Below are 27,586 nucleotides of genomic sequence, written 5' to 3' on the forward strand. Positions count from 1 at the left end.
CAAGGTGTGAGACTGGGAGGGAATCTTTAGGCCAACATTTACGTTTCTGTGTCTGGATTATCAGCAAGGCTGATTTTGAAGGTTTTGAACCTGACTGAGTTGGACCACCCATCAAAGTGCAGCAAATGCAGACCCTTCCCTACACCTCTGCATCACAGAATCACAGAACCATTAAGGATGGAAAATACCTCCAAGACCACTGAGTCCAGCCTGTGACCAAGCCCCACCTCCTCACCCAGACCAGAGCACTGAGTGCCACGTCCAGGCATTGCTTGGACACCTTCAGGAGGGAGACTCCACCACATCCCTGGGAAGTCCCTTCCAATGCCTGACCACCCTTTCAGTGAAGAAATTCTTCCTGATGTCCAGACTGAACCTTCCCTGGTGCAGCTTGAGGCTGTGTCATCTTGTCCTGTCAAATGATCCAGTCTAAGGGTGATATATTCAAGCTGTGGGCTATAGTGGCCTTGACTTAGAACAGCAGCATTCTTGTAGTCAAGAGACTGCATGCACTGTGATGATTTCTCATGCCATTCCAGTGCAGTCTTGCAAGCTCAAATAAAAAACAGCTGAAAGAGCAATGAGCTGTTTCTCAAAGTCCAAAACCAAAGCGCTGGCAGCCGTACCTTCACAGGATCTACCATCAGCTGAAAGTTTGAAGCCCATGGTACAAGTGCAGTAGTAGGAACCAGGAGTATTCTCACACTTGTGAGCACAGAGGCGGCCTGGGTAGCGTCTGCACTCATTGATATCTGCAATGACAAACACACAGAGGGGTCTGTGCACTGGCTGGCTCACTGCAGTCACAGTCTGGACAAGAATGCAGTTATGAAAGTTTGATTGTTATTTTCCAGATTTAGATTTCATACTGAAGAGAGAAGAAGTCCTCAAAATGCTCATTTAGAAGCACCCCAGAGTATAATTGGATTAGATCTATACAGAAGAAAGTTGCTTTGATCTTCTAAAGGAATCTTTTGCTGTAGGTGCTTATAAAAATATCATGGAAAGCAATTACACACACTCTCGCAAACTTACCTTTTAACAGGATAGCAGACACCATGTTGACAATACTAATACAGCTTCATTTGAAGTATCAGCTGTTCTTTAATATGGTTTTAGAGTCAGCCAAATAATACAGCAGTCAATTTTACATGCTGAAGACAGAGGGTATGCAGAGAGCAGTAACATTCTTTGCACAGGATCATGTTGTAAGTGCCATGGCTGCACGTATTTAGGCTGATGGTGCAACTTACCAATACATGTCCTGCTGATGACATCAAAGGTATAGCCAGCTTTGCACTCACAGCGGTAATTGCCCGGGGCATTGATACAAATATGTCCTTCTCCACAGGGCTGGTTAGAGGATGAGCACTCATCCACATCTAAAACCAACAGTGATTTTAGTTGAGTGAACCGTTGAGGGAAAAGCAACATGTTAACTTTTTTTTTTTTTTTTTTTTTTTTTTTTTTTTTTTTTTTTGTCTCCTGGTGGTTATAAAGTGTTTTGAAACAGAAAACAAGATGTTATCATGCTCTCGGCTTTCACAAGATCACAGTCACAAATTCAAACTATTTGTACCAAAGCAGGTTAGCTCTAAGGTGTCCCTAATGTTGATAGACTTGGGAGGAAAGGAATGGAGTAATCAGAAAATCTTTGGAGGAACTCAGGTGCAAAATTGTTTTATTATTCATACTCAATATTTGTGGATCAGATCTTCATCTAGTCTAAGATGTCTGAGATCCAGAGTTATCACTAGTGCTTTGATAAACCACTCACAGAAGTTGAAAAGACATACAAAAATGTCTCTCTTTGCAAAAACCACCTCAGTTAAAAGCCAGCCAAAGGCATCTATGTCCTTCAGCGTTACTCGAATGGCTCTGTGGGGCATTAGGCTGACCTTGGGTTATCACTCTGTACTAAGGAGTTTTGGGACCACACAGCATTGTTCCATTGACACAGTCACAGCCAATGCTATTTATGGGGGCTGATAACCATTACTCCTCTTCTCAAAATACAGGGTTTCATGAGTTTTATGAAGGACAGAGGGTGGATACTTGTCATTCTTCACTTGCTGGGACTGCCATGAGGGAAAGAACAGGATCAAGAATTGACCGTGGGAATGATTAAAACCCGGGCAAAGTGCAAGAAACTGGCAAACATAAATTATATATGCGACTGATTTTCTTAGAACTGCTTTTTCTTCCCAACTGTCACTCACCTACGCATCTTGTTCCATCTTCATTGAGATGGTAACCTCGGCCACAGCTGGGTGAGATTCTCTGGCAGGTAAAGGAGCCATCAGTGTTAATGCAGATCTGTCCAGCTGGGCATGGCATGTTGGTACTCAAGCACTCATTGATATCTACAAGAGCACAAGTCAGTGTAACTCTTTCCGGTCTCAAGAGGTTTAAGGTAAGATGCTCTCATTATGTAACCCTTCAGAGAAAAGTTCTGCCTGTGGGAGAAGACAACTATTCATGACATTCAATTTCACTGATACAATTCTTCCAGAGTGAAGACTGGGGAGGTATAAAAGTCATAGATACCACTGAGAAACAGTGAAAATTTGGTGTAGAACTTATATTTGTTTCAAAGCCTTTAAAAAGTCTCTCCTAAACACACAAAGAGCTAATCAAGTTCAGTTCACCAGCTTAACCAGTTCTGCCTCACTGAGTTCTGGTTGAGCTCTTAGCTTCTACATGATGATCAGAGTCACAAATCCAACAACAAAATCCCCTCAACTTCACACAGAGCAGGATTTGATTCCCAGTGAGTAAAGCTAGGCTGTGAAACTGCCTAAATATTTTGAGCAAATGCATTTTACAGGTCATAACTATTGCTGCTGCAAATCGTTGTGGCTCTACTGATGTCCATGATGGCAAGTTAATCAAAACCTGGCACTACGTGTGGCAGGAGTGGGCCTTCAAAGGGCTTGCTGTGCACAGGCACTGGGTCCCCCTCATTTTAAAGGCTGCACTTTTGTTTTCAGTCTGTTTCCAGTGTCAGATTTCAACGCTACAGGAGAACAAGGGGCTGATAATTGAGTGCAACTTGGCAGCTGCTGCTGCTCGGCCAGTTCCACAAGTCCAAGACTTGCTATGCCAATGGGGGAATTAAAGGTGAGTTGAGACTTGAAAATAATACTCAAGGGAATAACTGATAGATTTGTAGGTTACATTAGACAAATCCATATAGAGTCCACTGTAAGCCAGTAATTTTAATATGAAGGTTTTAATTCTGGTTTGGGGGAGTCTTAGAAACCAGGCATTGGTGTGACTGTCATCAGTTTTTAAAGTAAAACTCCTCTCTATGGTATATAGTTCCATATAGTATATAGCTGTAACTGTCCCATCTTTCTCATACACAATAAGATTCTTGATGGGCTGTAACATGGGACAGGTCTGGATAGACCTACATACCTGTAAAACCCAGCAGACTAATATCAAAGGGTGTTGCAGAGGATGTCAGCTTTCTACACAGAGCTTTGGCTAAAACCTTTTGGATAAAGTTAGATAAAATGCATCGCAGCTTTTTTGCAAATTTTGTTTCAGACAAAAGACCCAAAGACTTAAGCAGCTAACCACCTCGGGTAACGCAATCTCATTAAAAACAGCCACCTAATATTTAAATGGATTTTGTCTGTCACTCTTACCTGTGGCATCAAGGAAAGAGCAATGCACACAGAGATGAAGAATAGCTTGAGCAGCTCAGAACCCACCCAGCAAACCTACAGCTTTTCTCCCAGGCAACACCTGAGTGTTCCCCAAGACAAGAATATGCCTTACCAATACAGTTGCCTAGTGCATCTTGTATAAACCCACTCATGCACTGTAGCTTGGGTCGGCAACGGAAAGATCCTGGAGTATTCTGACAGATAAAATCGGGGGGGCAGTTATGAGTACCAGTCTCACATTCGTCAATATCTGGTACATCACAAAAAAAAATTGTTAGCAGGAATCCGACAGGTTTTTTCATGACATTTAAAACATAAGACATAGTTAAAATCATCACATAGATTAATCCTCAGCATACCTTCCTGGAATTCTGTGATCCAGGATCAATCTGACTTACTAGCTCAAAAAAGATCTCAGTAAAACCAGGTGGGTTAAGAGTTTTCTGCAATTTCGTTATTAATATTGTATATAGGGGTGTGTCTGTGCATATTACGCTTTACGAGTTTAGTTCTCACAACTAAATGATTCAAAACTATTATAGAGCACCTAAAGCATCACATTCAGCACTGCTCAGCCTCAATTCAGCAGTGTGCTTAGCTTTGAAGTCAGGAAGATTTAATTACCCATGTGCAATTTTAATTTTAACTTTAGATCCAATGCAGATATTGTTCATTTCTTTCATAAGTGAATTAATTGGCCCTGATTTTCATCCATATTAAGGCTTGCAAAATCCCTGCATTTTCATGCTTTAAAATGCACATAAATATGACTTCTGCTTACTTTAATATTCTACTCCAGTTCAGAATAGACAATAAGTATTTGTGAATAAATTGTTGTTCACGTAAAGCAGATAAAGGAGACAATGGAAAATGAGGCTTCGCTCATGAATGTAGACCCATCCACATAATGCAACTAAAATTTACTGTTTTCCAGCTGGCAATGGGATGAAATCTCCTAAAGCTATCAAAATACAGAAACTCTCCAGCAATAGGATGCCTCAGCTTTCTCATACATGCAGTTGATTCAACAGTAGCCTTAGAGTTTTGTGGGACTTAAAAACATGAGTGTGGAGACCATTTGAAGTTTAGGTTGGGTTAACACTGAACTGGGTTTTGTAATCACCTGTTTTAGTCCCCAGAGCAGCTCCTAACATGCAACACAAACTGCCAGTGTGAAATATAGTTGTATCTCCTGGAAGTCTTCGCAGCAGCCCCCAGGTTTATGATCTGGTTATTTGCAAGGTGACAGGTGGAAAAACTGCTGTCCTTGAAGTGTGTGGGTCGCAGTTACACGTGTATTTACCAATATTGTAACATGTTTGCTGAGACTCCATTATCTTCATGCAGAAAAAGCCGACTTTATTTTCACTACTCATTTTATTCAGTTTTTAAAGGCCTTGTGTGCAACTTTAATTGGTTAATAGCTTTCTTACCAATTACTCTATTGGTTAGTATAAGGTATTTTACTTGTCCATCTAGTCTTTACTTGTCTTCTCTAGTCTAGTACTGTTTACATATTTTCTTTACTGATTCGCATGGGACAAATCCCTTGTTACTGCAGGTGCATTTGTTTTTTCAACCCAGGAATAAGTTGCTATGCTAACCAGTCCTCATACCAAGATTGTTTTCACATGGGAACTTGCAAATTACTTAGAAGAAGTGTCAGGCTAACTGGCAAATTAGCAGAGCACGCCTGATTTTATGAGGCCTTTCTTTTATAATTCTTTTACCCATCACAAAAGCCAAAGAGCATGGCATGATGATGTGCTTAGTTCTGAACTGAAGCCTGGAAGATTCTAGCTTCCCTGCACAGGACATACCTTTGCAACGACTGTCATCTGTCAGCTCGTAGCCTGTTCCGCAGCTCGTGTCCCGCTGGCAGCGGAAGGATCCCAGTGTATTGACACAGGTTTGGCCAATCCCGCAGTTGTGTGTCCCAGTGATACACTCGTTAATATCTACAATACACGAGATTATTTAAAAAGAGATAAGAGAAAATAAGAAATAAAGAAACAAGTGAGAAGCATGATGAAGAGATGAGGTCGAAGGCTAACTATGGGCACACCTCCAACCAGGCATTTCTATGAGCATCAGAATACAAAGGTGTGGGTTTGGCCTCACACTCACATCCCACTACAGCTGTTGCCAGGGCCAGCAAAGACATTTGGGCCCTGTTGGTACCAGGACTTGCTGATTCACTGTACTTAAGGAGAGGAAGGTTAACTGAGTGAGAGCAAAGAGTCAACATCATCTGATTGAGTCTAGCAGTAGACGATGTCTCAGTTTTTCTTCTGGGAGAAACTAACAATCCTTCCTTGACAATTCCCATGCCACTCATGGGATCCAGAATATTAATCCTCTCTGTTAGTTGTGTCCGTAACAAGCTGAAGAATCCTACTCTATTTATTTTGTCTGCCTTATCAATGACAATTCATTTTTACAAGGGAGACTAGGCATTCTATTCTGGTTTTATTCATAGCAACAAATTCGAACCCTGCCTCCTCTCCATTCTAAATTCTCCACCTTTTCCACTGACCCTCCTTAACTTCATCTTCCCACAATTCTCATTTCAACACTCCATTCAAATCAAATTTTTATGACTTCACCTCTTTCCCCAGCTGACATAAGCATATTCTGGTGTCTTCTTTCTGGGTACCTTTGTATCTATCCTTGCCCTTTTAAAACAAGAATGTTTATAATCAATACAATGGCATTATTTCTTTTACCTTCACAGGTGATACCATCTGGTTGAAGCTGATAGCCAACAAAGCAGGAGCAGACGTAACTGGATCCTGTGTCTCTGCACTGCTGAGAGCAGGGACCTCCACCTAATGGATATGTTAAAAGGTCTCATGTGATTAAGAGGCTCTTTACAGGAACTGAAACAAACCATTAATTTACAGGATACTTGATTTATTAAGAAAAGAAATTTCACAAGTTGGATATTCAAATATACAAAAGAAAGAAAGGGCTAAGCACTGAAAGCTTTAAAAATTAATACAAGGGTTATTCTGACAAACAGAAAGAGAATACTACAGATAATTAACCCAAAATTTGGGTCGAAACTTTTTCTGACCTTGTAAAATAGAAATTAATATTTTAAATGTTTCATATACGAAAAACAGAGAAAAGGTTATATACTTCCAACAACAAATATTTGTTGTAAGGCTGCAGATATTCTTAGTACTAACAGAACCCATGTCCTGTTTCTTAGAATGGCTGGATAAATATTAAACAAAAGGTGTGAAATAGGCACAATCCATGTGAGCAATTACAGCTATAATATGTTATAAATAATTTTCAAGTACAACAATTTCTAATGAGGACAGGGCCATTAATGCATCACTGAAAATTAGGTGGAACCATAGTTTTGTGGTTGAGATCAACAGCCTCTGCTCTCTGAATCTCTGCTAATACTGTAAACTCCATCCTGACACAGTAAAACCTGTAGTGAAAGTGTTAGAAGAACAGAATTAATATCCCCACATAGCATAAAGGTGCTCCAAAACAAATCACTGGAAGTTCCATTGCCGAGGAAGTTTAAGTTTCCCTTGTTAAAGTTCAGAAAATTACAATTACTTCTGGCCTGCCAAGTTTATCAGAAAATATACTGTAGACAGAACCACCAGCTGGCAATTAGCAATACCGATCCATCTCCTGCAGGCAGCTGATTAACTAAGAAATACCACAACTGATTACATGAAGAAATAATGCTAGGAAAATATGTAACATGTATTTCTATGTCATCTCTTGCAATTAGCAACTGGAGTCAAGGAGGAGAGGCACTGTTGACTCTGGTTCACTAATGACCTGGTAGATATTCCCGTTCTCTCCAGAGTGTAACAGCTGTAGAACATGGAGTGCAGTAAATAATTTTTCAACTGGAATATAAGCCTATTAAATTGATTTTATCCTAAATACATTTCTGAGTTCTGAAATGCTGGCAGAAAATAATGAATCACTGCTGGGTTTAGGTTTATAGACATGTAAATCACATGTGACAAGCAGTAAATCAGAGTACTTAGCAGAGCAATATTTCAAATGCACGTTTCCAAGGAGGCAGAGCAGCATGACTAATCAGGACAATAGCCACTTTCGTCCTCCTTTTTTTTCATGTGATGCACCTCAAACAGAAACAAGTTTAATTTTATATTCAGACACCCTGATATTCAAACACCAAGAGAAGAATAAAAGATGCACATATTTAATATAGGATCACCATGTTCGGAAGAATCCAAGGTACTCCACAGGCTCAAGGGTGACACTTCTGAGGGATTACCCACTAGAATTTAAGTAGAAGTTAAATGTATTGTGTCAACTTCAGTTGGATAAGATAGAATCCACTGTGAGAGACAATGCCTCCCCTGTATTTAGGAACTATTTAGGCATCACATAATGGCCCATTACTCCTTGGAAAGGCTCTTCCTCATGTTTGTTTTTTTTTTTACTCATAACTATCCTAGGCAAAAGGCTTCGGCTAATCTCTAGATCTAATTTGCCTTCACTTTATTGTAAGCAATCACGAAAAGAGCTGGCTAGCAGGACCAGTCACCTGACTCACCTCTGCAGCCATCATGCAGATAAGGATCTTCTTGGTCTAGTTCCTCCTTTGAAATTTCAACTAAAAAGAGGAGAGATAGGCATTAGAGGAGAAAGCACTTTTCTTCTCAAGGTAAAACACTGTGTGCTTAGGATGGAACCCACACCAGGGTTTTGGACAAACCAGAACAAAATTAAAAAGCTTTATTTACCTACTTTACAGGTACTTCTTACTTAAATTTGACATTCAAATGCTCATGGCCTTGGAGCATTTTCCGTCTGACTGATTCAATATGAAAGTCACACTGTGGTCATAGATTACATATGGACTGAGATTTTCAAATGCAGGTTCTTAATGTCAGACTTTCAACCAGAGCTTAACCTCATTTTCATAAGGCATGTTGTCGAGGCATGCTTGGCTTCCACTGACTTTACAGTAGCTTGGGGTGCTCAGAGATTTAATGAAAATCAGATTAACCTCAGTTATTTACTCAGACTTCATTTCAAAAAGAACTCCACACCTAAGTTTTTGGGCACATGCTTACAGCATTCTTTCAAATATTCTTACATACATTGGAGAGTTTTGATCTGCGATATTCCTGCCACATGTATGTATCCCAAGATACATATCCCAAAACACAATCCCCAAATACTCTGCTTATTGACTAGGAAACTTATGCTTGTTTCAGTGACTTGTCCATGAGCCCATTCCACCAGCAGTCACTTACAAGCGAGGGATGCATAGAGGATGTGAAAGCAATGTTTGTGCAATGGCATGAGTCTGGGTTGTTCACTGGATCCTCAAGCCATAGGGCCACATTTCAATTGTGCAGAGCTGATTAAATCAGTTTGCCCAAGTCTGGCTGGATTTTGTACAGGCCTCTGGGGACATAGCACCAGAGATCACAAAATCAATTAGGTTGGAAAAGACTTCCAAGACCATCTAGTCCAACCTGTGGACAACACTTTCTGTGACTTGGAGAGCCAGCTTGCCTTACCCCTGCAGCAAAATGCCCTTCAAGCACTGCTATGGCACAACAAACACAAGGTTCTAGTCCAAAAATCTGCCTTGCAAAATGGAGCCTCATCTCCCCTCCACAATGAACCAGAGTGTCTATTTGTGTTGTTTGCTTTGCCTTTCTACAGGCATTTTGTTTTGTCAATAGGGTTATTTGATGTAAAAGCTTGTTTCTTAGCTGAATGATGAGAACATTGCCCCGTCATGGACACAGCCCCAACTTTGCAATGCACTGTGGCTCTTACGTGTGCCACAATAACCCTACTAATGATTGTTGCGTATGTCACTTGCCCACAAAGGCAAGCAGGGAAATACTCTATGCCATGCTTGCAGTGCTCATAGATGATTTATTTCTCATGCCATACAGGTATCCTGGGTATGCAAATTTCTGTTATTAGCAGAGATGTCTGAGTATGAGGGATCTACTAGTCCGGACACCTCAGCCAGCGCTAATGGACAGGGACAATTCCCCTCCTGAGACATCAGCACACACAGAGAAACCGCCCAAAAGGGCATTTCCAGCTGTTACCTGATAAGGGGGACACTGAGACAAGCCAGGCTTGAAAGACCTGGAACAAGTCTGATAAGATGCTGGCTCAAGCAGACCAGAGCAAGGTTTTGTGATGGGGCTTGTGTTTAAATGATTGATTAGGATGACGTCCCCCAAAATCTGATGCCTGTGATCTGCCAGCCAGGTGATTGCAGTGCTTGGCAGCCCACGAAGGGGGCAACACCACACAGCATGACTTGTCTGCAGTTTCAGGTCTGTCTGCTAAGTGAAAAAGGGAAAAAAAAAAGCAAATAAATGAAGTTCTGTAAGGGTCAGACTGTACAGATTCATCCTCTTCAGCTCTGTGGACTAGGTATGGAGAAGGGTATCAGGAGCTGCTGCCATCTACGAACTTCTCCTTTTTGGTAGTATCAAAAGAAACAGGTTCCACACTTCCTGGAGATCTTCAGTTGTCCCAGACAGTCCAGGCATTTCAAACACCCCTGGTTTGCCAGAATTTGTCTCTCACATATTTGCATTCTGCTGAGCTGGCAAAGGCCCTCTAGCTTTTCAACACAATTCAAAGAATTGTTTGTTGATTTTCATTTTAATTAAGCATTTATCAGTGGGCAAAATGCCATTAAAATTAATAGCTTATATTCAGTTTCCAAGATAATATCATTAGCTGCCAAAATAAGCTCTCGTACATTTAAGTTCTGACACCAGAAACTAAGTGACCTCTTTCCACCTCTTATTTTCAACAACAACCTTTCAGCTAACGCTAGCCAAAAAATGAGCTCCAAAACATGCATCATTAAATTACTCAGATGAGATGTCAAATTTGAGGAATTCCAACAGAAATAATTTAAAGGGAAAACACTCCTTGGACCCTGTATCATTTTGTGTCTCGCTCTTTTAAGTATGCAATAAAATACCTGGTTCTTTTTTTGGAGCATAATCACTGATGGACAGATCAATGCCTTCTTCACCTTTCCCACAGCAAGTTCTGAAGACAATTCCACACTGATATCCTATCTTCGGGTTAGGTTCACAACTCTGTCCTTGAATTTGGGCAGCCTTTCCCAGCAAACAACAGTAACAACATGTCTGTAAAAAAGAAAATTAAAATATTAACAAAATCAAAACAACATGAGCTTTGACAATGATGTCAGTATTTATCCCACCTTGGCACCAGTAGAAAATTTTCTCCAAACTTTTTAAGAGCTCCTGGTATGCTTGGGCTTGAATTTCTTAACCTGCTGTGGAGTTCAATGAGTTCTGTATCTGGCCAAGCAGAGAACCTGGGTCAAGTTCTCAGAAACACTGTGTATGTGCGAAGGTGTATGCAATAGTGAAGTAATATTTCTTATTATTTATGTTTGGATTTAAGTCGTCAGTTTTGGTGTGAATCCTGTAGTAAAACTGCTTTTGGTATCTGTCCACAAGAGGTCTCTCCCTTGCTGAAATTCATTAGATGCTAATCAAAAACCCGCTAATAACACAGAGGAATTTTCCAGAACTTTTAAAGAGCAAAACAAAAATTAAAAGTATTTTCAACAGTCCAAAGCAATAAAACTTTTGTGCTCACCAATTACACACAACAAAATATTCATGAAAAAACTTTTGAGATAAGGACATATCTCAACCTTTGAAAAGTACCTGACAAATTTTGGGGAAAATGTCCAAGTACCTTGAAGGTGGTCAAATTTCTAGAAGCTGCATTCCTTTCTGCAGGGCTTTTGTGGTACAGACTTCCAGAAAATAATTTCTACATCTCATGTACCAGCATCATGTCTGGAAATTGATTACTTTCTTTTGATGAAGATTTTAAAGATTAATTATTTATTTTGCATCTTTTTTTTTTTTTTTCTCAAGGCTAGAAAAACTACGCTTCCAAACAACCAGAGGACAAAATTCTGCTCATCATTTCCTATGCCTGTTGCCTTTCTGTGTAAAAGCTAAGGCAAATGTTTTCAAAATATGGTCTTTTTATCTTCTTTCCGATCCCAAGTTTTGGATTCAAAGGAAAGATTAGCTGCCTCATTTGCTGCAAAGGCCTGCAATTAATCCTACTATTTGAATTACTGAATCATTCTTCCTGCTTCCTTGAAGGAGACAAAGAAGATCCAAAAGACATGACCTAAGCAAGAAAAGAAAATGGACCAACTTAAGCAAAATGAGATGCAAGTTTGTTTACCACAGCCAGGCACAACTTCCAGACATTTCATGTCTCAAGGTGATCAAATTCAAAATGTAGTCAATGAAAGAAATGATGAACTATTCACTGATATTAGATCATAAGTCACGTATGTCCACCACAGATCAGAGATCACCTTCAAAGATTCTCCTACCTCAGTAAAGTTGTTAAGTGTAGGATGTTCCTGTTAGGGAGTGGAAGGGCAGACTGTGACTCACAAAGATTAATTAACTCAGACTACGTTTATACCAGTAAATTAAACAGGGACAGAATGTGGGCTCAGGGCATTACCCCAAAATCACCTGTAATGTTTAAATAGCAGCAAGCTCTAATGGCAACTAAAACTCCATCAGACAAGGCTGAAGTGTGCTCTGAGGCCAGTACGAGCCTCCTGCACTGTATCTGCCATCTTTCAAGAAGTCTGGCTCTTTACAAAAACACCATTAAGTCTTCTTCCTCATGCTGACAAGCCTACACAGGGAAACATGAGGCAATTGGTGGGTAAGTGGGCTTCCTTGAACAGTTGCATTCTGCTTTAGAGTTGTCCCATGGCATGTGGTTGAAATAGTACTGCTGCTAAAATCCTGTCTTTGGTAACAAGCGCTTGGATCTGCTGAGTCCTCACCATCAGTCCTTGTCCATCTGCTCAGAGCCCTTCAAAATATTGACACAGAGGGTGAAATATTATTTTGTGCCACGTTCAGACTGAGGGGGACATGCTTCCCAGCAGTAAAGGCTCCACACAGGAGTTCCTGTGCCAAGACCAGGGCATTCCCTGGACATCATCAGCAAGGGATGAATGGGCCCACTGGGAGACACAGTCAGCTGTGGGACAAGGTAATAACACACGTGCAGACAGACTCAGGAGAACTCAACAATATCGGCCTCAGTACCATGTGTTTACTTTCTTCTACTCCCAGAGAGAACATGGATTGCTTCCCAGCCCTGGAACCAGTGGCATCCCACTGGCAGGAGCAGATCAAGCCAGCATTTTCTAGAATACGGAACTTGTCAATCAGATACTGTCTGCCATCCTCTGTAGAGTAGATTTTTTAATTTTAACTGAATGAACAGTTCAGCATCTTGAAGCAGTGGGAAGAACTAAAATCACTCTTATCTGTTCTCATCAACATGGAAAGAAATCCATAACAGGCTAAAATCTGTTCATGACTGGTTCATGATCAAGGTCATGATGTTACTGGTGGAACTTTCTCCCAAAAATACTCTGAAGAAAGGTATGACTATGCTTCCTTCCAGGCAGTGAGAGACAAAGACAGTAATAAAGATGGAAGGCAGGGCACAAATTAATTGCAGATGCCAACAACAGGCATTTTTATTCTGCTATCAAATGCTGATATCACAGGCTTACAGATCCCTCCATCCAGTTGTAAATCAAAGTCAGGTTAACTTAGAACACTTACCCAAGCTGGAATTATAAGTACCCTGAGAGGATTAACTTCAGTCCTACCCCTTCAGACCACCATCATTGAAAACCAGTGAGTCTGACCTTAGGCCCCGATGCTTTAGTGAAAACTGAAGTCTGAAATGTGTCTGAGTTTCTCACCCATCTGTCACTACAGCACTGATGTCCTCTTTTCACGCAAAAGTAGTTTCCTGGCCAATTACTCACTCAAGATTTTCCACCCTTTTGCATTCTCCCCTGTGCCTCAGCTAAAATGCAATGTGACAGTCTGCTTTGCTGAACACGGCTCCATTCCTCAAGGAGAAGGACAAAGTGAACGACCTTAACACAGACATGAGGTGCAGGCGGGAAAAACCTCTTCATGTGCAGCAAACCAAGTCTAATGACCATCAGGGTCAACCCTAAATAACCTCAATTCCACTTCTTAGAGATGAGCAGGAGTACCTCTGGTGTCTCACCTTGAAGTATTCGGCTTCACAGGTGGAATTTTTGGGAACGTGTGAGTCACACTCCTCGCGCACGTTGGCAAATTCAACCCCATCGGAGCAGGACTGCTTCTCCAGCTGGCTGCGGCAGCACTGCACCTGGGTCATGCTGCCAGCAGCATGGAAGGAAGGGGAGAAAAATGTCACATATGGGTCAAGAACAGAGGATGCAAGGTTTGACAATTAGTACTCATATTAGTTATGTGGAAAGGGACAGTTCTGTTCTGTGGGAACACTGTTGCAACATAAATTCTCTGGGAGGAGGCAGACTGTCTGTGTGACACGTCTAATACAGTTTCATTGCTGATCTACCTTGCAGTCTGTCCTAATAACTTTTTTAAACCAGTGGGTAACTTCAACCACACCTGTCTCAGGGCTCAAGGCCTTCAGGGCTGCATTTTGGTATGTTTTGTGAAAGCTGGGGCTGGGGAATCTGATGGAAGGGAGAAGTCAGGCCCTGGATCTTGTGGGAGCCTGCAATCCCAGTCTACCCTTGCACCTGCTGCCCCAAATCAGCAGGTATGGCATGAGGAAGGAAGATCAGAGCATTGTTCTGTGGGACACCTGAAGATAATGGAGAGAAATGAAGATACCAAGGGAAGTCACAGTGAGAAACAGCAGAGTGTGTTGCAAGCAAGGGGAAAAGAAAGACAAGGGAAAGAAGAGTATTACAGGGCAGGGAGAATGTGGAGACGAGACAGGATAAAATTGTGCCAGAAACTTAGTTTTGTTACACTGCTCATTAAAGCATTCTATTTTATCTCAGCATCAGTGAAAAAGCTGGAAACTTATTCCTGCAGGGAAAAAAAGAATCTCCATGAGGAGGCTTCAAACTCCTCCAGTCTGGTTGCTATTGTCACATGAATACAAAGCCCAGTGAAGACCTCTCTCCTCCCTCCACTCTACTTTTATGTGTAAGTCTGCTTTGCTTGGTAGTTTTGTGGGTTAAGCTCTTCCACCACTACCTTCTGTTACAGACACTGGGAAACAGAAAAAATACCCTGTAGTCCTAAAAATCCTCTATTCCACTGCTGGAAATTTTGATAACACCAGGAAGAGGAGTGGGTTAGTGGAACTACTGAGCTACAGGCTTCTCCCACCATCACCTGAGATAAATGACTTACCATGCATCCCGTCTGGAGCAGCTTTCCTGCACTCCAGGACCATAGGATGACCTTTCAGCTCCCAAGCAGTATGAGGGACTCCCTCAGGTCTAAGGCCAGGCAACTAAAGACAGGGGGCATGTGGATACTGGCCTCAAATTATGCATCTCTGTGCATGTGGGTGAGACCAAATTGTCAAGATACATTCCTGAAGATTCCAATTTCTATTTATGAGATTGTACATGGGTCACTTCCAATCCAAATCACTCTAGAATTCTACAGTTCCGTGATTAGTAATGGTCTGACCGTAGTGTTCTCACTTGGACAAAAAACAGCCATGATATTTCAATGCATAGGAACAAAAACCAGGATATTTTCATGAACAAATTATTCAAAAATAGACTCTAAAATCATAGCAAGAAGTTAAGCCCAGGACAGTAACTTTATTTGGCAGTATATTTGAAGTTTTTGATCTCTGATTTAGTTCCAGTTTGGAAGAATGTGTAGATTTTTTGTTGCTGAAATTCCCTCTGAAGAAGAATTTCCATTCCCTGCCCAGCTCTGGGGTGGTCTGACTTTCAGGGCTTTGGAAGCCTCTAAAAACTGAACTCCAAGCCCAAGAGTGTGGGAGCTGAGACTTTCCAGCCTCTTTACCCCTCCAGAGTCTCTTGAGGAGCTAGATATGTTAGCCACAGACAAGTAAACAGATAAACAAACAACAGCAGTCTTTCAGTAGATCTGTTTGATTCCTGGTGTGGCTTTGTTTTTTCAAACACAAGCCAACTTTTGAAATCTCTGGAAAACATGCAATTTCAACCAAAACAAGAAAGTTTCTTCAAATGTTTCCCACAGCTGTATTCATAAGTCATGTGGTCCAACCCAACTGTAATAAGGAATTAAACATTAATTGGATACTAGATTAAAATACCATTTGTTCATTCTGAGAACAGCAATAAAATCACACTTCATTGCCCAAATCCTACAGCCAAGTTGCACAAATTTTTCTGAAAGTATGCAGGTATTCACAATACGGCAGATATTGTGTAACACTAGATATTGAACCTTTAAGAGCATGAGGCCTCATGACTGATATTCATTCAAGAAATTTCAGATAAAATCATGCATTTCTGAAGGATGAGTATTATGCATGGCTCACTAGTGAACAAAAATCACCAAGACATTTAAAAAATCCTTATTTGTTGTTTCAGATGTTGGTCTAAAAGTTACTTCACTACTAGATAATTTGATTATTAAATCAAGTTAAGAAATCATGTTTTATATTCTCGCTTTTACTTTCTACTAAAATTTAACCAATGTGGCTGATTTTTGGTTAATTTCCAAATGAAAATCTACACACACTTACATGCACAATATTTTCACATTCATTATTATCCTGTCTAGATTGTGCACTCCTAAACCAGAAAAAATTTCATAATCACCTATTTTTTATTTCACTTGTTTTCATAAAAGCAATAAAATTTAACTTTTTTTTTTCTGAAAACAATGTCCTTTTGGTCTGCTTTTGTCACTCTCTATCTCTCTCATTCTGCTTCCTTCAAGCTATGTCAGTGCTATTCATATGTACAGTGGAAGGTCTCAGATAAAATATCTGAATTAAAAATAATGATTTTGCAAAAACAAGCTAGGTCTTCCAGCCTTGGATTCTTCAGCCTGCATTCTTGCAACACTAGTAAATAATGTTATTCCTGATGTAATTCCAGAAAGGCTACACATTGTCAAAGGCATGCAAGTACCATGTGGAGATAGACTGTTTCTGGCATGAGAATTAAGCTCACCTGCTAAGAGCTCTGTGCAGGGGAAACTCTTCAATTAAAAAGGAATAAAACTTATTGGACAGGTTGAGTTCCAAAATTAAATGGCAGCTCTTTCCAGCTGCCGTGAGTTTAACCGCACCACAAGAAAAGGAATGAATGGGAGAAGACTTGCAGTGATGACAGCCAGAGATATTACTCATTAAAATTCTACACTTGTATTTACTGAGTCACGAAGATACAGAGATAAACACTGACATTGTCCAGAGAGATAACGCAATGAGATAAAAATCATGTCTGGGGCAAGAAACCACAGTAAGAGATGGCAGACATTGGGCCCAGAGCCTTGTTTCAGCTTAAATGCAGTGGAGTAAGAGCAGCCAGAGGGGTCTCTGGAACTTGTGAGCTTCACACAGGGTCTGGCTCACCATGTGTAGGACAAAAAAGTAAGTGTGTCTGTAGTTTGAACCACACCACACCCAGTAAGTGTGACTGACACAGCTGACTAGTCCCTTAGGAACCACAAAGGACTTTGGGAGAGGAATACTACAAATACACTGGAACCCAGAACTGTCACCTTGTTTCTGGGATGCATGGGAGATATGAGAATGACAAGGCTGGAAAACAATTCTGTCTTTACTGTGGAAGACGTTTTCCCTGTGAGGGTGGGGAGGCCCTGGCACAGGGTGCCCAGAGAAGCTGTGGCTGCCCCATCCCTGGAAGTGCCCAAGGCCAGGTTGGAAGGGGCTTGGAGCAACCTGGGATAGTGGAAGGTGTCCCTGCCCATGGCATCTGGATGATTTCTAAGGCCCTTTCTAACCCAAACCATTCCATGATTCTATGATTGCTGTGGATGTATTTTAAATGGTTGGGAAACAGCCAAGGGGATGCAGTTCTAACTCAATAAGGCAGTTGGCTCCTCACACAAACAAGAGACTCTAGCAGTAGAGTCTCCTGCAGTAGAGTCTCTCTTCTTCTGAGGGAGTCTGAATCTGAGGCACCACTAAGTTGTTACTATTCTAAACAGATGATCCAAAACCAGCATGGAAATTCTTGTAAAGCATACTGGGGAAAGGACTCACATCCATTCTCTTCTGTGTTACACAGTCTTTGCACAGTAACTGCAAAAAATCCCTTTTATTTCAGGAACTTTAAAAAACCTGCTCGCTTCAGAATGTGTTTTCCCCTTATGTTCAACTGCTAAACTTGCAAACTAAAGCTGAAATATGCAGGGCAAACAACTCCCCCTGGCATCAGGTGATACAGCTTTCTCCCCTCCACTTTTCTCACTCAAGTCAGATGGTCAACACTGCCTGCACTAGCTGGTCAGGAGATCCCAGCTGGGGCTTAAACAACCACAGGAATGCTGATATGTGGCCCCCAGCAGCTCCCACTTCATGCAGGAGTCTAAGTAGGAACCAAGGTTTTTTGAAGATCTGTGACCAAAAAGGCATCCTGTTTCTCAGTCCTCTATTCTCACCTGCCTAGACCTCAGCAAGGGCAATAAACCCAGGTCTGTTCCTGTCTTTGTGCAGCAGGAGTAAATGTAGAACATCAGTGTCACTACCCTCACGTGCCTGCAAAAATAATCATGTTCCCTCAGTGCTCATTCTGGCTCCAGTTACACCAGCAATTAGGAGCAGAATTTGGCCCTGACCTTTGTGCCTGAAATGGCATCCTAACGTGATTTTTCTGTACCTCTCACAGATATGCCAGTTTGCAATCATAACTGGAGTAAAAGAATTTTGGATGTTAAAAAAAGGTGCCAATTTTACTTAGTCATTTTTAGAATGAAACCAAGCTTCAGGGAGAGCATGCAATCATGAATAAATGCAACCAAACTGAGTTTATCAGCTTAGGGTGTTGTCAAGACATGCTCATACCTCTCACAGAATACGTGCCTCTTATTTCACTAGAATAATTCTCTGAACTACATCTCAGTTATGCACAAAAGCTAGATAAAGTATTACTGAGCTTTTTTTCTCCAGTTCCTATGAAGTCCTAGTGAATCTCTAAAATGAAAATTTTTTGAAGAATAAATTATTTACAGCAGAATCTCAACTCATATTAATCAAATTATGATTAAATCATCAAGATACTCACTCCCAGATTGTTCAATAAACTTGGTTTCCTGTTTTTCCTGCCTCTGTTTTGTCTGTAATTCTTATGACTCTTCAAGTATTTCCTAAATTGGCATTTATTTCCTATCTGTCAATTCTTCTGCATAAGAGACTGCTTTCAATGCCAGTATAAATGCAAAAGGCAGAAAACACAGATTCTTCCCTGGAAGACACATTCTTTCTGTAATAAAGATCAACTCAACACTTCTAAAATTACCAAGGTTAAATCACTTTGCAATCCACTTGAGTAGAGGGAAGCAGTGTTTTAAACACAAATTTCTGTGTGAAGCTGCCTCTCAAACTACCAGTTGTTAGCTCCACTAACGAAAGGTAACAAGTGCATGTAACAGCAAAAATAATGCAAACTGTCATTGACAAAAAATACAAATGCCAAAATAATATATAAGAGGTGCAGTAGAATCAAAATCTTAATTAAACATTTGCCTTCATTATTTCACTTAGTAGATTGCCAAACAGAAATACCCTATCAGTTCTCAGTAGGATTAAGAAATCTGTATATTAACTGAAGGGTTCTATTTTCTACAGTCAGATACATTTCATAGAATCGTAGAAAAACAGAAGGGTTTGAGTTGGAGGGGACCTTAAAGTTCATCTCATCCACCCATCCTGCCAGGGGCAGGGACACCTTCCATTATCCCAGGGTGCTCCAAGCCCCATCCAACCTGGCCTTGGACACTTCCAGGGATGGGGCAGCCACAGCTTCTCTGGGCACCCTGTGCAAGGGCCTCCCCACCCTCACAGGGAAAAATTTCTTCCTAATATCTAATCTAAACCCACTTTCTGTCCGTGTGAAGCCCTTGTAAATAGCCTCTCTCCATCTTTCTTGTAGGCTCCTTTCCTAAGCTGGACTAACTAGGAATCTCCTTGAACTGCCCTGTGGGGGAACTTAAAGCTAAAGTCAGCTAAGGGCTGCAGAACAATTACCTGTGTAGCACCACAGAAGGCTGCCTCACGTACACACACACATATGTACTTATTCAAACCATAGATTAGTCAGGTGAAGGATCTGCTGTGTTTCTTTACAAACGTTTGCCCAAGAATGTGGCCACAATCACAGCCCAGCTTGGTGACATTAGTGCAGCCACACTGAGATGTCCAGACTGCAGGCAGAGCCCAAGTCCCTGTGAGCAGAGCACAGTGGGAAAACCTCTGAGTAAGAGGCAGTACATGCCACATGGGTTAGGGCTGGATGAATCCACATTAGACTGACAGCAAAAATTAAAAGGACTTGATGGATGAAAAATTAGAACTCAGGAGGTACTCCCCAAGGCCACGTATGGAGTTGAAAAGCTGGGATATGAGAGTTGGGTGCTTCATCTTGTAAGTTAGCTTTAATGCCTGCCATTCCTATGGTTTCACATTAGAGTATAAACTGTGTTTTAATATATAATCTGAAACTATGTACCTGCATTCTCTAGACTCGGATATTAACGGCAGAGAAGCACATATTCTGTTTTCATTTGCCCATTCAACACCCTTGTCACAGCATTCTTCCACTGACAGATCTGCAGAAATGAGGAAAGAGAGGAAAACACAATATATTTAATACAACCTTAATAAATGGTATTGCATCTGCCAGTTAAAAAAAAACCCAACCAAACACAAGCAAGTCAGTTTTTCCCCTCCCTGACTTATACACAGAAGAGGGCACCCATAAAAAAAGCAGCCATGGCCAAACAAAGCACCTGTCAGCACCTTCCAATAAAGCTCAGTGCTGGAGGTTTTCCTTCCCTGGTGAAGCAAACTGCATTTTCTCCTAACCTTCCACACAAAGACGCAGCCTAGGGACGGATACACTGGCAGAAACCAGTTCAGATCGTCCTGCCAAATAAAAGGATCTTTGGTATTGCACTCCTTTATAATCAAAAGCAGCAGTAGCAACGAGCAACCCTTTAAAATCCTGAAGAATACAAGATAAATCAAATACCTGATATGAAAAACAGATGAATCTCATTACAAGCAAATTTGCAGAACTACTTTTTTTTTCCTGAGGTTATTATCCAGTTAATCTGTTTTCAATTTTTTACTCAGAACTATGTCTGTAAATGCAAAAGTAATGTAGAGAGGAACAAAAAGGTATATGGTATTTTGATCACTTAACAAATGAAAGAAAAATTAATCCTGTTACCAACTTATACCAACACTGAAACTGAGGGGAAAACCACAGTGAAGACCATTATTTGTGTAGAGTATATTTCTGCAAGCTTCTAATTTAATAAAACTGAATACTGTCAATGAACTGAAAAACACTACAGCTTTGCTTCATATTCCAAGTGCAAAAGTTCACTGCACAGCAGGTGTATCAGAACTTGGAATAAAACTTGAGTCACACTTTTCTATTAATTATCTTGTAGTCTGAACAGCTCCTTGTGTAACAAATACACAAACTTCATAAAAACCCTATCTGGTTATCCAGAAGGACAGCTTTCTAATGATTTCTCTCTGTTTCCTAAGTTTTTTTACTGATGGCCCTGACAAGTTTCACCCACAAGTGCTGAGGGACGTGGGTGATGACATTGCCAGGCTACATATGATGATCTTGGAGCTCATGGTGAATGAGAGGAGTTCCTGAAGGATGAAAGAGAACAAGTTTCTCCCGGACTTTAAGAAGGACAAGAGACAAGATCTGGGCAGCTACAAGCTGATCAACCTCTTATAGAATCATGGAATCATTCAGGTTGGAAAAGAACTCTGAGACCATCAGGTCCAGCCTGTGCCTGATCCCCACCTTGTCACCCAGATCAGAGTGCCACATCCTGGTGTTCCTTGGACACCTTCCAGGATGGGGACTCCACCGCCTCCTAGGGACATCCCTGCAAATGCCTGATCAACTTTTCAGTGAAATATTCTTCCTGATGTCCAACCTGGACAACCCCAGGAACAACTTGAAGCCATTTGGCCTTGTCCTGTCCCTTGTTCCCTGGGAGCAGAGCCCCACCCCCACCTGGCTGCACCCTCCTGTCAGGAAGCTGTAGAAAGTGAGAAGGTTGCCCCAGAGACTCCTTTTCTGCAGGCTGAGCCCCTCCAGCTCCCTCAGGTGTTCCTGATGCTCCAGAACCTTCCCTAGCCCCATTCCATTCTCTAGACATGCTCCAACCCCTCGAAGTCTTTTTTGTAGTGAGGGGCCCAGAACTGGACAAGGACTCGAGGTGTGCCCCCCACCCCAGTGCCAAGTACAGGGGGAAAATCACTGCCTTGACCCTATTGGTCAAACTGGTTTGGGTACAGGTCAGGATGCCAGTGGCTTTTTTGCCCATCTGGCACACTCTTCTCATCCTCTGGGAAGGTGATGGAGTAAATCCTTCTGGAAACAATGTCCAAACACATGAAGGACAACAATGTGACTGGCAGAAGTCAGCCTGGATTTATGAAGAGCATATCATGCATTAAGCATGATAATTAAGCATATGATTAGTTAACAATCTCACAGCCTTTGACAAGGAGGTGGCTAGTTTAGCACATGAGGGAGTTGATGTTTCTCATGACATCTGTAAGGCTTTCAACACCATCTCCTATAACATCATCACAGACAAGCTGACAATGGACACGTCAGGTAAGCAGAGAGTGAGGTGGCCATGGGGAAGCAGTCCACCCTCCACTAGCTCACAGATCACACAAATCTGGCAGGGTGGACCAGAGGGTCATGCTGCCATCCAGAGGAGCCTCAACAGGCAGGAGAAATGGGTCCACATGAACCTCAGGAAGCTCTGCAAAGGGAAAGGTAAAGGCCTGCTTCTAGGGAGGAATAAGGTCTATGCAGCAGTGCACGCCGAGGACCTGCCAGCTGTAGAACAGCTCTGCAAAGAAGGACCTTGGTGTCCTGGTTGACTCCAAGCTAACTGAAAGCCAGCAATGCACTTTCCCAGCAACACAGGCCCTCACCATCCGAGTCTGCATTAGACAGAACATTGGCAGCACACGGAGGGATGTGATCCTTGCTCTCTGCAGAGGGCTGATGAAACCACATCTGAAGTTCTGTGTCCAGTCCTGGGCTCCCCAGCTCAAGAAAGACATGGACTTGCTGTACTGAGTCCAGCGCAGGGCCTCCAAGACGATCTGTGTAGTGGAGTACCTTTCATATGAGGAGAGGCAAGAAGAGCTGGGACTCTTCAGTCCAGAGAACAGAAGGTTTAGGGGGGGGATCTGATGGGTTTTCATAAATACGTGAGAGGAAGGGATTAAGAGGGAGCCAGACTCCTCTCCACAGTGTTCACTGACAGGACAAGAGACACTTGACACAAATTATGCCACATGAAGTTCCATCTGAACACAAGAAAACACTCCCATGCTGAGAGAGTGCCTAAACTCTGGAGGATTTCAACAAGTCCCTTCCAAACTAAATGATCCTGTGACGGATTACTTAATGAAAAATAAGTAAGATCCTTCCATCTGCTTGTTGCAGAGAGGAAGGCAAATCTCGTGTACTTGTTTTTTATGGAGAATATGAAGTACAGAAGGATGAAATGACTAGCCCAAATTACACATCAAGCTGGTGGCAGAATAGGGAGCACACATGATTGTCTCATCCTTAGTTTTGGTCCAAGCACATCTGAAATGAACACGTTTCAAGAGGCAGCCACATTATATTCAGGACTACATCTTCACAAATTACTTTCTGCAGAGTTTTGTAAGGACAAGCTTCTGTCTCCTCTGGCTACACCAGTTACAAAGCCAGCATTCTCAGGTGCTCCTGATGCAGGGCAATTACAGCCACCTTCCGATTGTCTACATACCCATCTCCTAACTTGTTGCAGCTATTAAGATTAGCTGCAATATTTAAACTGTTCTTGATCACTCTTACTTTGACACACATCAGATAGAGTTTGTATCTGCTCAGCTGGCAGGTATTCACATGTGGGGAAAGCAAAAGCAGCTGAAAGCACACAGAGAAGGTAGTTCCCTCCAGTAATTCAGGGTTTGTTTTTTTTTGCAGGGAACAACCTATATTCCCAACTAGTGATTATAATTCAAAGCAAAAATTAAAGAGTTGAATGAGATTGTAGGATGCATCAGTCATTTTGAGGTAGGTACTCTTAATGCAGTTATCAATTCTACAGTGCAAAGCTCTGTAGTATTGCACAGAATTCTGTCTTTCCCTGCTTAGGAAAGATTCCATCAAAATGAAACATGTAAAGAAAGATTAGGAGGATGATCAGGGGAATCAAAGCCCTGCTAAATGAGGAGAAACTGGGAGAAACAGGCCATTTTAGGCATAGATAAGTAAAACCTGTGAAAGGACATGGTTCCTTTCAACAAGTATCACAGTATTATTACAGTAAACAACAATCAAAACTATGGCATCAAGTAAACCAAACATGTTTTTGTAAGAAAATCATTATACTTAAAAACGGAATTACATTTAAATGGTAGTTTATAATACTCTGTACTCTATGACCCAGGTCATTCTTCTAGTCTTACCCAAAATAGCAGTCAAAATTCTGTCATTACTAAGTCAAGGCAATATTTCTCTTGAATCCCTCAGTGTGTCCAGAATTTACGCCAGTGACTGAAAGCTAAGTACAATTTATAATACTTCAGATTAAACCAGTCAAGTAAATAACTCTCTGCCTGAAATCCACGCATTTGTGTCTAAGCTCTTCTTTGGGTATAGGGACCCTGTCTGGGGCCCTCCGGCTGACAAACATCATATGCATCAAATTTCATACAAAGGATTACAAATAACCTTTTTCTTAATGCTGCTGTCTGCAATCAATCTTAAATGTGTTGAAAAATGATACACATTTAACTGAAATGCAGAGCTGGCTGTAGGTTTTTGCAGAGCTTTGTACAAATGAGCCTTTAGCCAAGTTACTCCCCAGAAGGACAATCCCTGGCTCTGGACACCAGCTCTTCCCTCCAAGCCCTGGCAATGCACCTCTACTCCAACCAAATAACCCAGGAATTCAAAGCAGGCCAAGCTAAGCAAGCTTGTCTGAAGTAGTGCATCCAGACAAAGAAGGATCATGGAGAGTTTGTTGAAGGAGAACTGTGGTCCAGGCCCATTGTTTTGGTGACATCACAATTCATATCCTCTAAAGATCCTGCCAAACATCTCCTGAGAATAGAGGGAAGTGAAAAACAAGCAGTAAAAAAAGCACTCCACCCTCAAGGCCATTCTTCTAAAACGTAACAATTAAACAGCGAAAAACATTTTCTCTTGTCTTTGCAGTTTGGTTTCAAAATGGTAATTCACAGGCAAATCCCTACTCTCTCTCAAAATCTCAAAGTGTGCGTCTCGCATTTTGGGTGTCTACTTCTGATTGCACTAGAAGTGATTCTATTTGGGCATTAAGAGTTGTTAATGAGTATTTAGAAACAGGACAGGCTTACCACCTCCCAGCTGCAGCTCTGTTGCTGATTCAACTGTACGCACGTGGACATTCATGTGGCTCCCAGTTGGAAATCTCTGAGCAAAAAGTTCATACTGAGGCCATTCGTGCCTTCTTACACCCTCTTCAGGGGACCAGCAGCATGGAGGGGCTGTGGCCTCTCTGCAGCCTCTCTTAACTATGAGTTGGTACTGCAGGGAGGGCAAAGAATCAGGGAGTGGGAAGCAGAAGGTGGAAACTACTCTGATGATGACACCTCAAGGAAGCTCACTGAAAAGAATGTGAGTTTTTTCACGACTGTAGCCACATGTCTTTTACTTCAGCTGGTGAGCTCCTGGCACACCTCAGAGCTGCAGTGCCAACGATGATCAAGTAGGAATAACAGTACTGCTCCACTGAACCTGGTGCTCCTTCAGCAATTTTGCCAATTGCACAATTCTTCATGCAAATCAGCCAGAGAAACCTCAGGCATCCTAAAGACAAGCCCTTATGGGAAATGCGGATGATATCACCTGTGTTCAGATTAAAAGTGCTCTTTTATTTGGCGGGAGAAACCCTACAGGAAAGTTGTACCATGCGAGAATACAGTGTCAGATCCATTTTGTAAAATTGAGGGATGCTGGTTCAGCTTTCTGGTATCACAAGAAGGAAAAATAAGAGGGTAAACCAGAGCTCCCTTGATAGGGGAGCATGTTAACTTCCTTTTCATCAGATCCAGTAATTTTGCATGCTAAGTGATTCATTCAGAAAATCCCAGGTTTATTTTGGATAAAATCCAATGCAGCTTTATCACTACTTTTTTCCTGTAAAAAAGCATGTGCAGCGGGACATCCAAAAGAACTTGAGCTCTATTAGTACAGTAACAGCTAGGATGCCTGTCCTAACGGATACCTGGTGTGTGTTGGATTTGGAGAGAGATTTCAGGAGTCTTGGGAAGGAGACAGCAGAAACACAGCTGGAACTAAGCCCTCTAGTTTTACAAAAGATGTCATGAAGAAAATCTATCAGGGCGTGATTAAGGTCAAAAATATTCAAACATTATGTGCACATGATGCATTCATGTGCTAGGTCTGAATTATGTTTGTACAGACAAGATGCGCACAAGCAAAAGTTGTTTTAAAAAAGAGGTATTTTGCTAATTTTAACAGGATTGCCATAACTTGTGGGAGTTCAAAGCAAGAAATGAGGGTAATATCTGCATAACCTTAGACTTCTATGATGTAATAATTGTTTATTCAGCTGCTGCAGTGAATATTTTCTGCAAAAGAAAGATAAGCTGAAGAACATTACCCAAAAGTATGATTCCTTGAATGAGAACCCCCTGAATTGTTTGTTGTGCAAATGATGAGCAGAAGTAAAAAGAACTGGGTAAATTTCATAGCAGTAGCATTCCAGCTAGATCAAAAAGGGAGATTTTTGAGGTAACAGTCTACAATAGCAGCTGTTCTGCACAGATGTCTCTAATGGAAAGGTCTATATACAGTCCAGGATTGGGAAGCTGTTCATTACTGGGCACCGATCAATGTAACAGTTACCAACCTGACGGTGAAATCAAACCAAAGGGACACCTGAGCCTAGGTTCACACACCAGCTGTAGCTGGGTATGGATTTGGAAGTGAGTCCAGGTCAAGGGGTAAAATCACACTTCTCATTAAGATGTTTATAATCCTTTAAGCACATGAATTGATTATGTTTGCAAAACGTGGTGCAGATCTTGCCCTTCACTCAATTTACTCTGTAAGAGGCTCAGCACTGTGGAATGTGAGAAAACAAAACACGACCATCACTTCCCAGCATTTGAGGGTACAGGCAACAGACTCTGTGAGAGCTCAGAACTAATCCAACATGTTTCAGTAACAGTATGTCATGCTGAATTTTTGGAACTCGTGATTACAACAGGCACACACTGGTTTAGGCTTCCAGTAAGAAAACCACTTTTAACAGTCACTGTGTACCTTTCTGATAAAACCTCTCTTGTCCTGTCCAGAAAACTCCCTCACTAGTGAGGCTTATCCATCTAACTGCCAGCTGGAAAAAAACTCCAAATATACTTACAGAATTTGATCCTCAGAATGACAGACTGGCCAGCCATAATACTCAGAGTCACATTCTTTGTCTTCCAATCTCCCTTTACATCCGCATTCTCACAAAACTACAGCAACTGCTTACCCCTTTAATCAAGGCTCCCCTTTGTTCAACTTTCAGGGCAAACAAAGTGTGTTTGGTCTGATCTACCACACCAAATGTATTCCTCCTGAGCAATGACACCTGGCTGTTAGGAGGTGGACAAAGTGAGCTGATTTTGTAGCAGGGACAGCAGTTAAGTGCTGGCAGCTGCGATTTGTACTCTTGATTTTTTTGCCCTTCCTACAACAAACTGTGGAAATGCATTCTCTGGCAATGCAAACACACCCT

General features: G+C 41.6%; 1 protein-coding gene across 4 annotated transcripts in view; it reads right to left on the reverse strand.

Annotated features, from left to right (window-relative positions):
• FBLN1 (fibulin 1) overlaps nucleotides 1-27,586 on the reverse strand; it is a 71,025-nt gene that overhangs the window by 35,582 nt on the left and 7,857 nt on the right. For 3 of the 4 annotated variants that reach the window (XM_066184333.1, XM_066184335.1, XM_066184336.1), the window contains exons 2-11: nucleotides 20,248-20,347; nucleotides 13,800-13,935; nucleotides 10,657-10,828; nucleotides 8,236-8,295; nucleotides 6,401-6,502; nucleotides 5,495-5,632; nucleotides 3,787-3,924; nucleotides 2,220-2,363; nucleotides 1,254-1,382; nucleotides 627-752 (exon numbers count right to left, since the gene is read on the reverse strand). In XM_066184333.1, the coding sequence (XP_066040430.1) occupies nucleotides 627-752; nucleotides 1,254-1,382; nucleotides 2,220-2,363; nucleotides 3,787-3,924; nucleotides 5,495-5,632; nucleotides 6,401-6,502; nucleotides 8,236-8,295; nucleotides 10,657-10,828; nucleotides 13,800-13,935; nucleotides 20,248-20,347 (1,245 nt within the window). Of the gene's footprint in view, nucleotides 1-626; nucleotides 753-1,253; nucleotides 1,383-2,219; nucleotides 2,364-3,786; nucleotides 3,925-5,494; nucleotides 5,633-6,400; nucleotides 6,503-8,235; nucleotides 8,296-10,656; nucleotides 10,829-13,799; nucleotides 13,936-20,247; nucleotides 20,348-27,226; nucleotides 27,343-27,586 lie in introns of those variants that run through there. The other variant, XM_066184334.1, reaches the window with a different exon arrangement.

The sequence above is a fragment of the Chamaea fasciata genome, unplaced genomic scaffold (genome assembly GCF_029207755.1).
Source record: "Chamaea fasciata isolate MVZ Bird 193981 ecotype frontalis unplaced genomic scaffold, bChaFas1.0.hap1 SCAF_5, whole genome shotgun sequence".
Classification (NCBI taxonomy): Eukaryota; Metazoa; Chordata; class Aves; order Passeriformes; family Sylviidae; genus Chamaea; species Chamaea fasciata.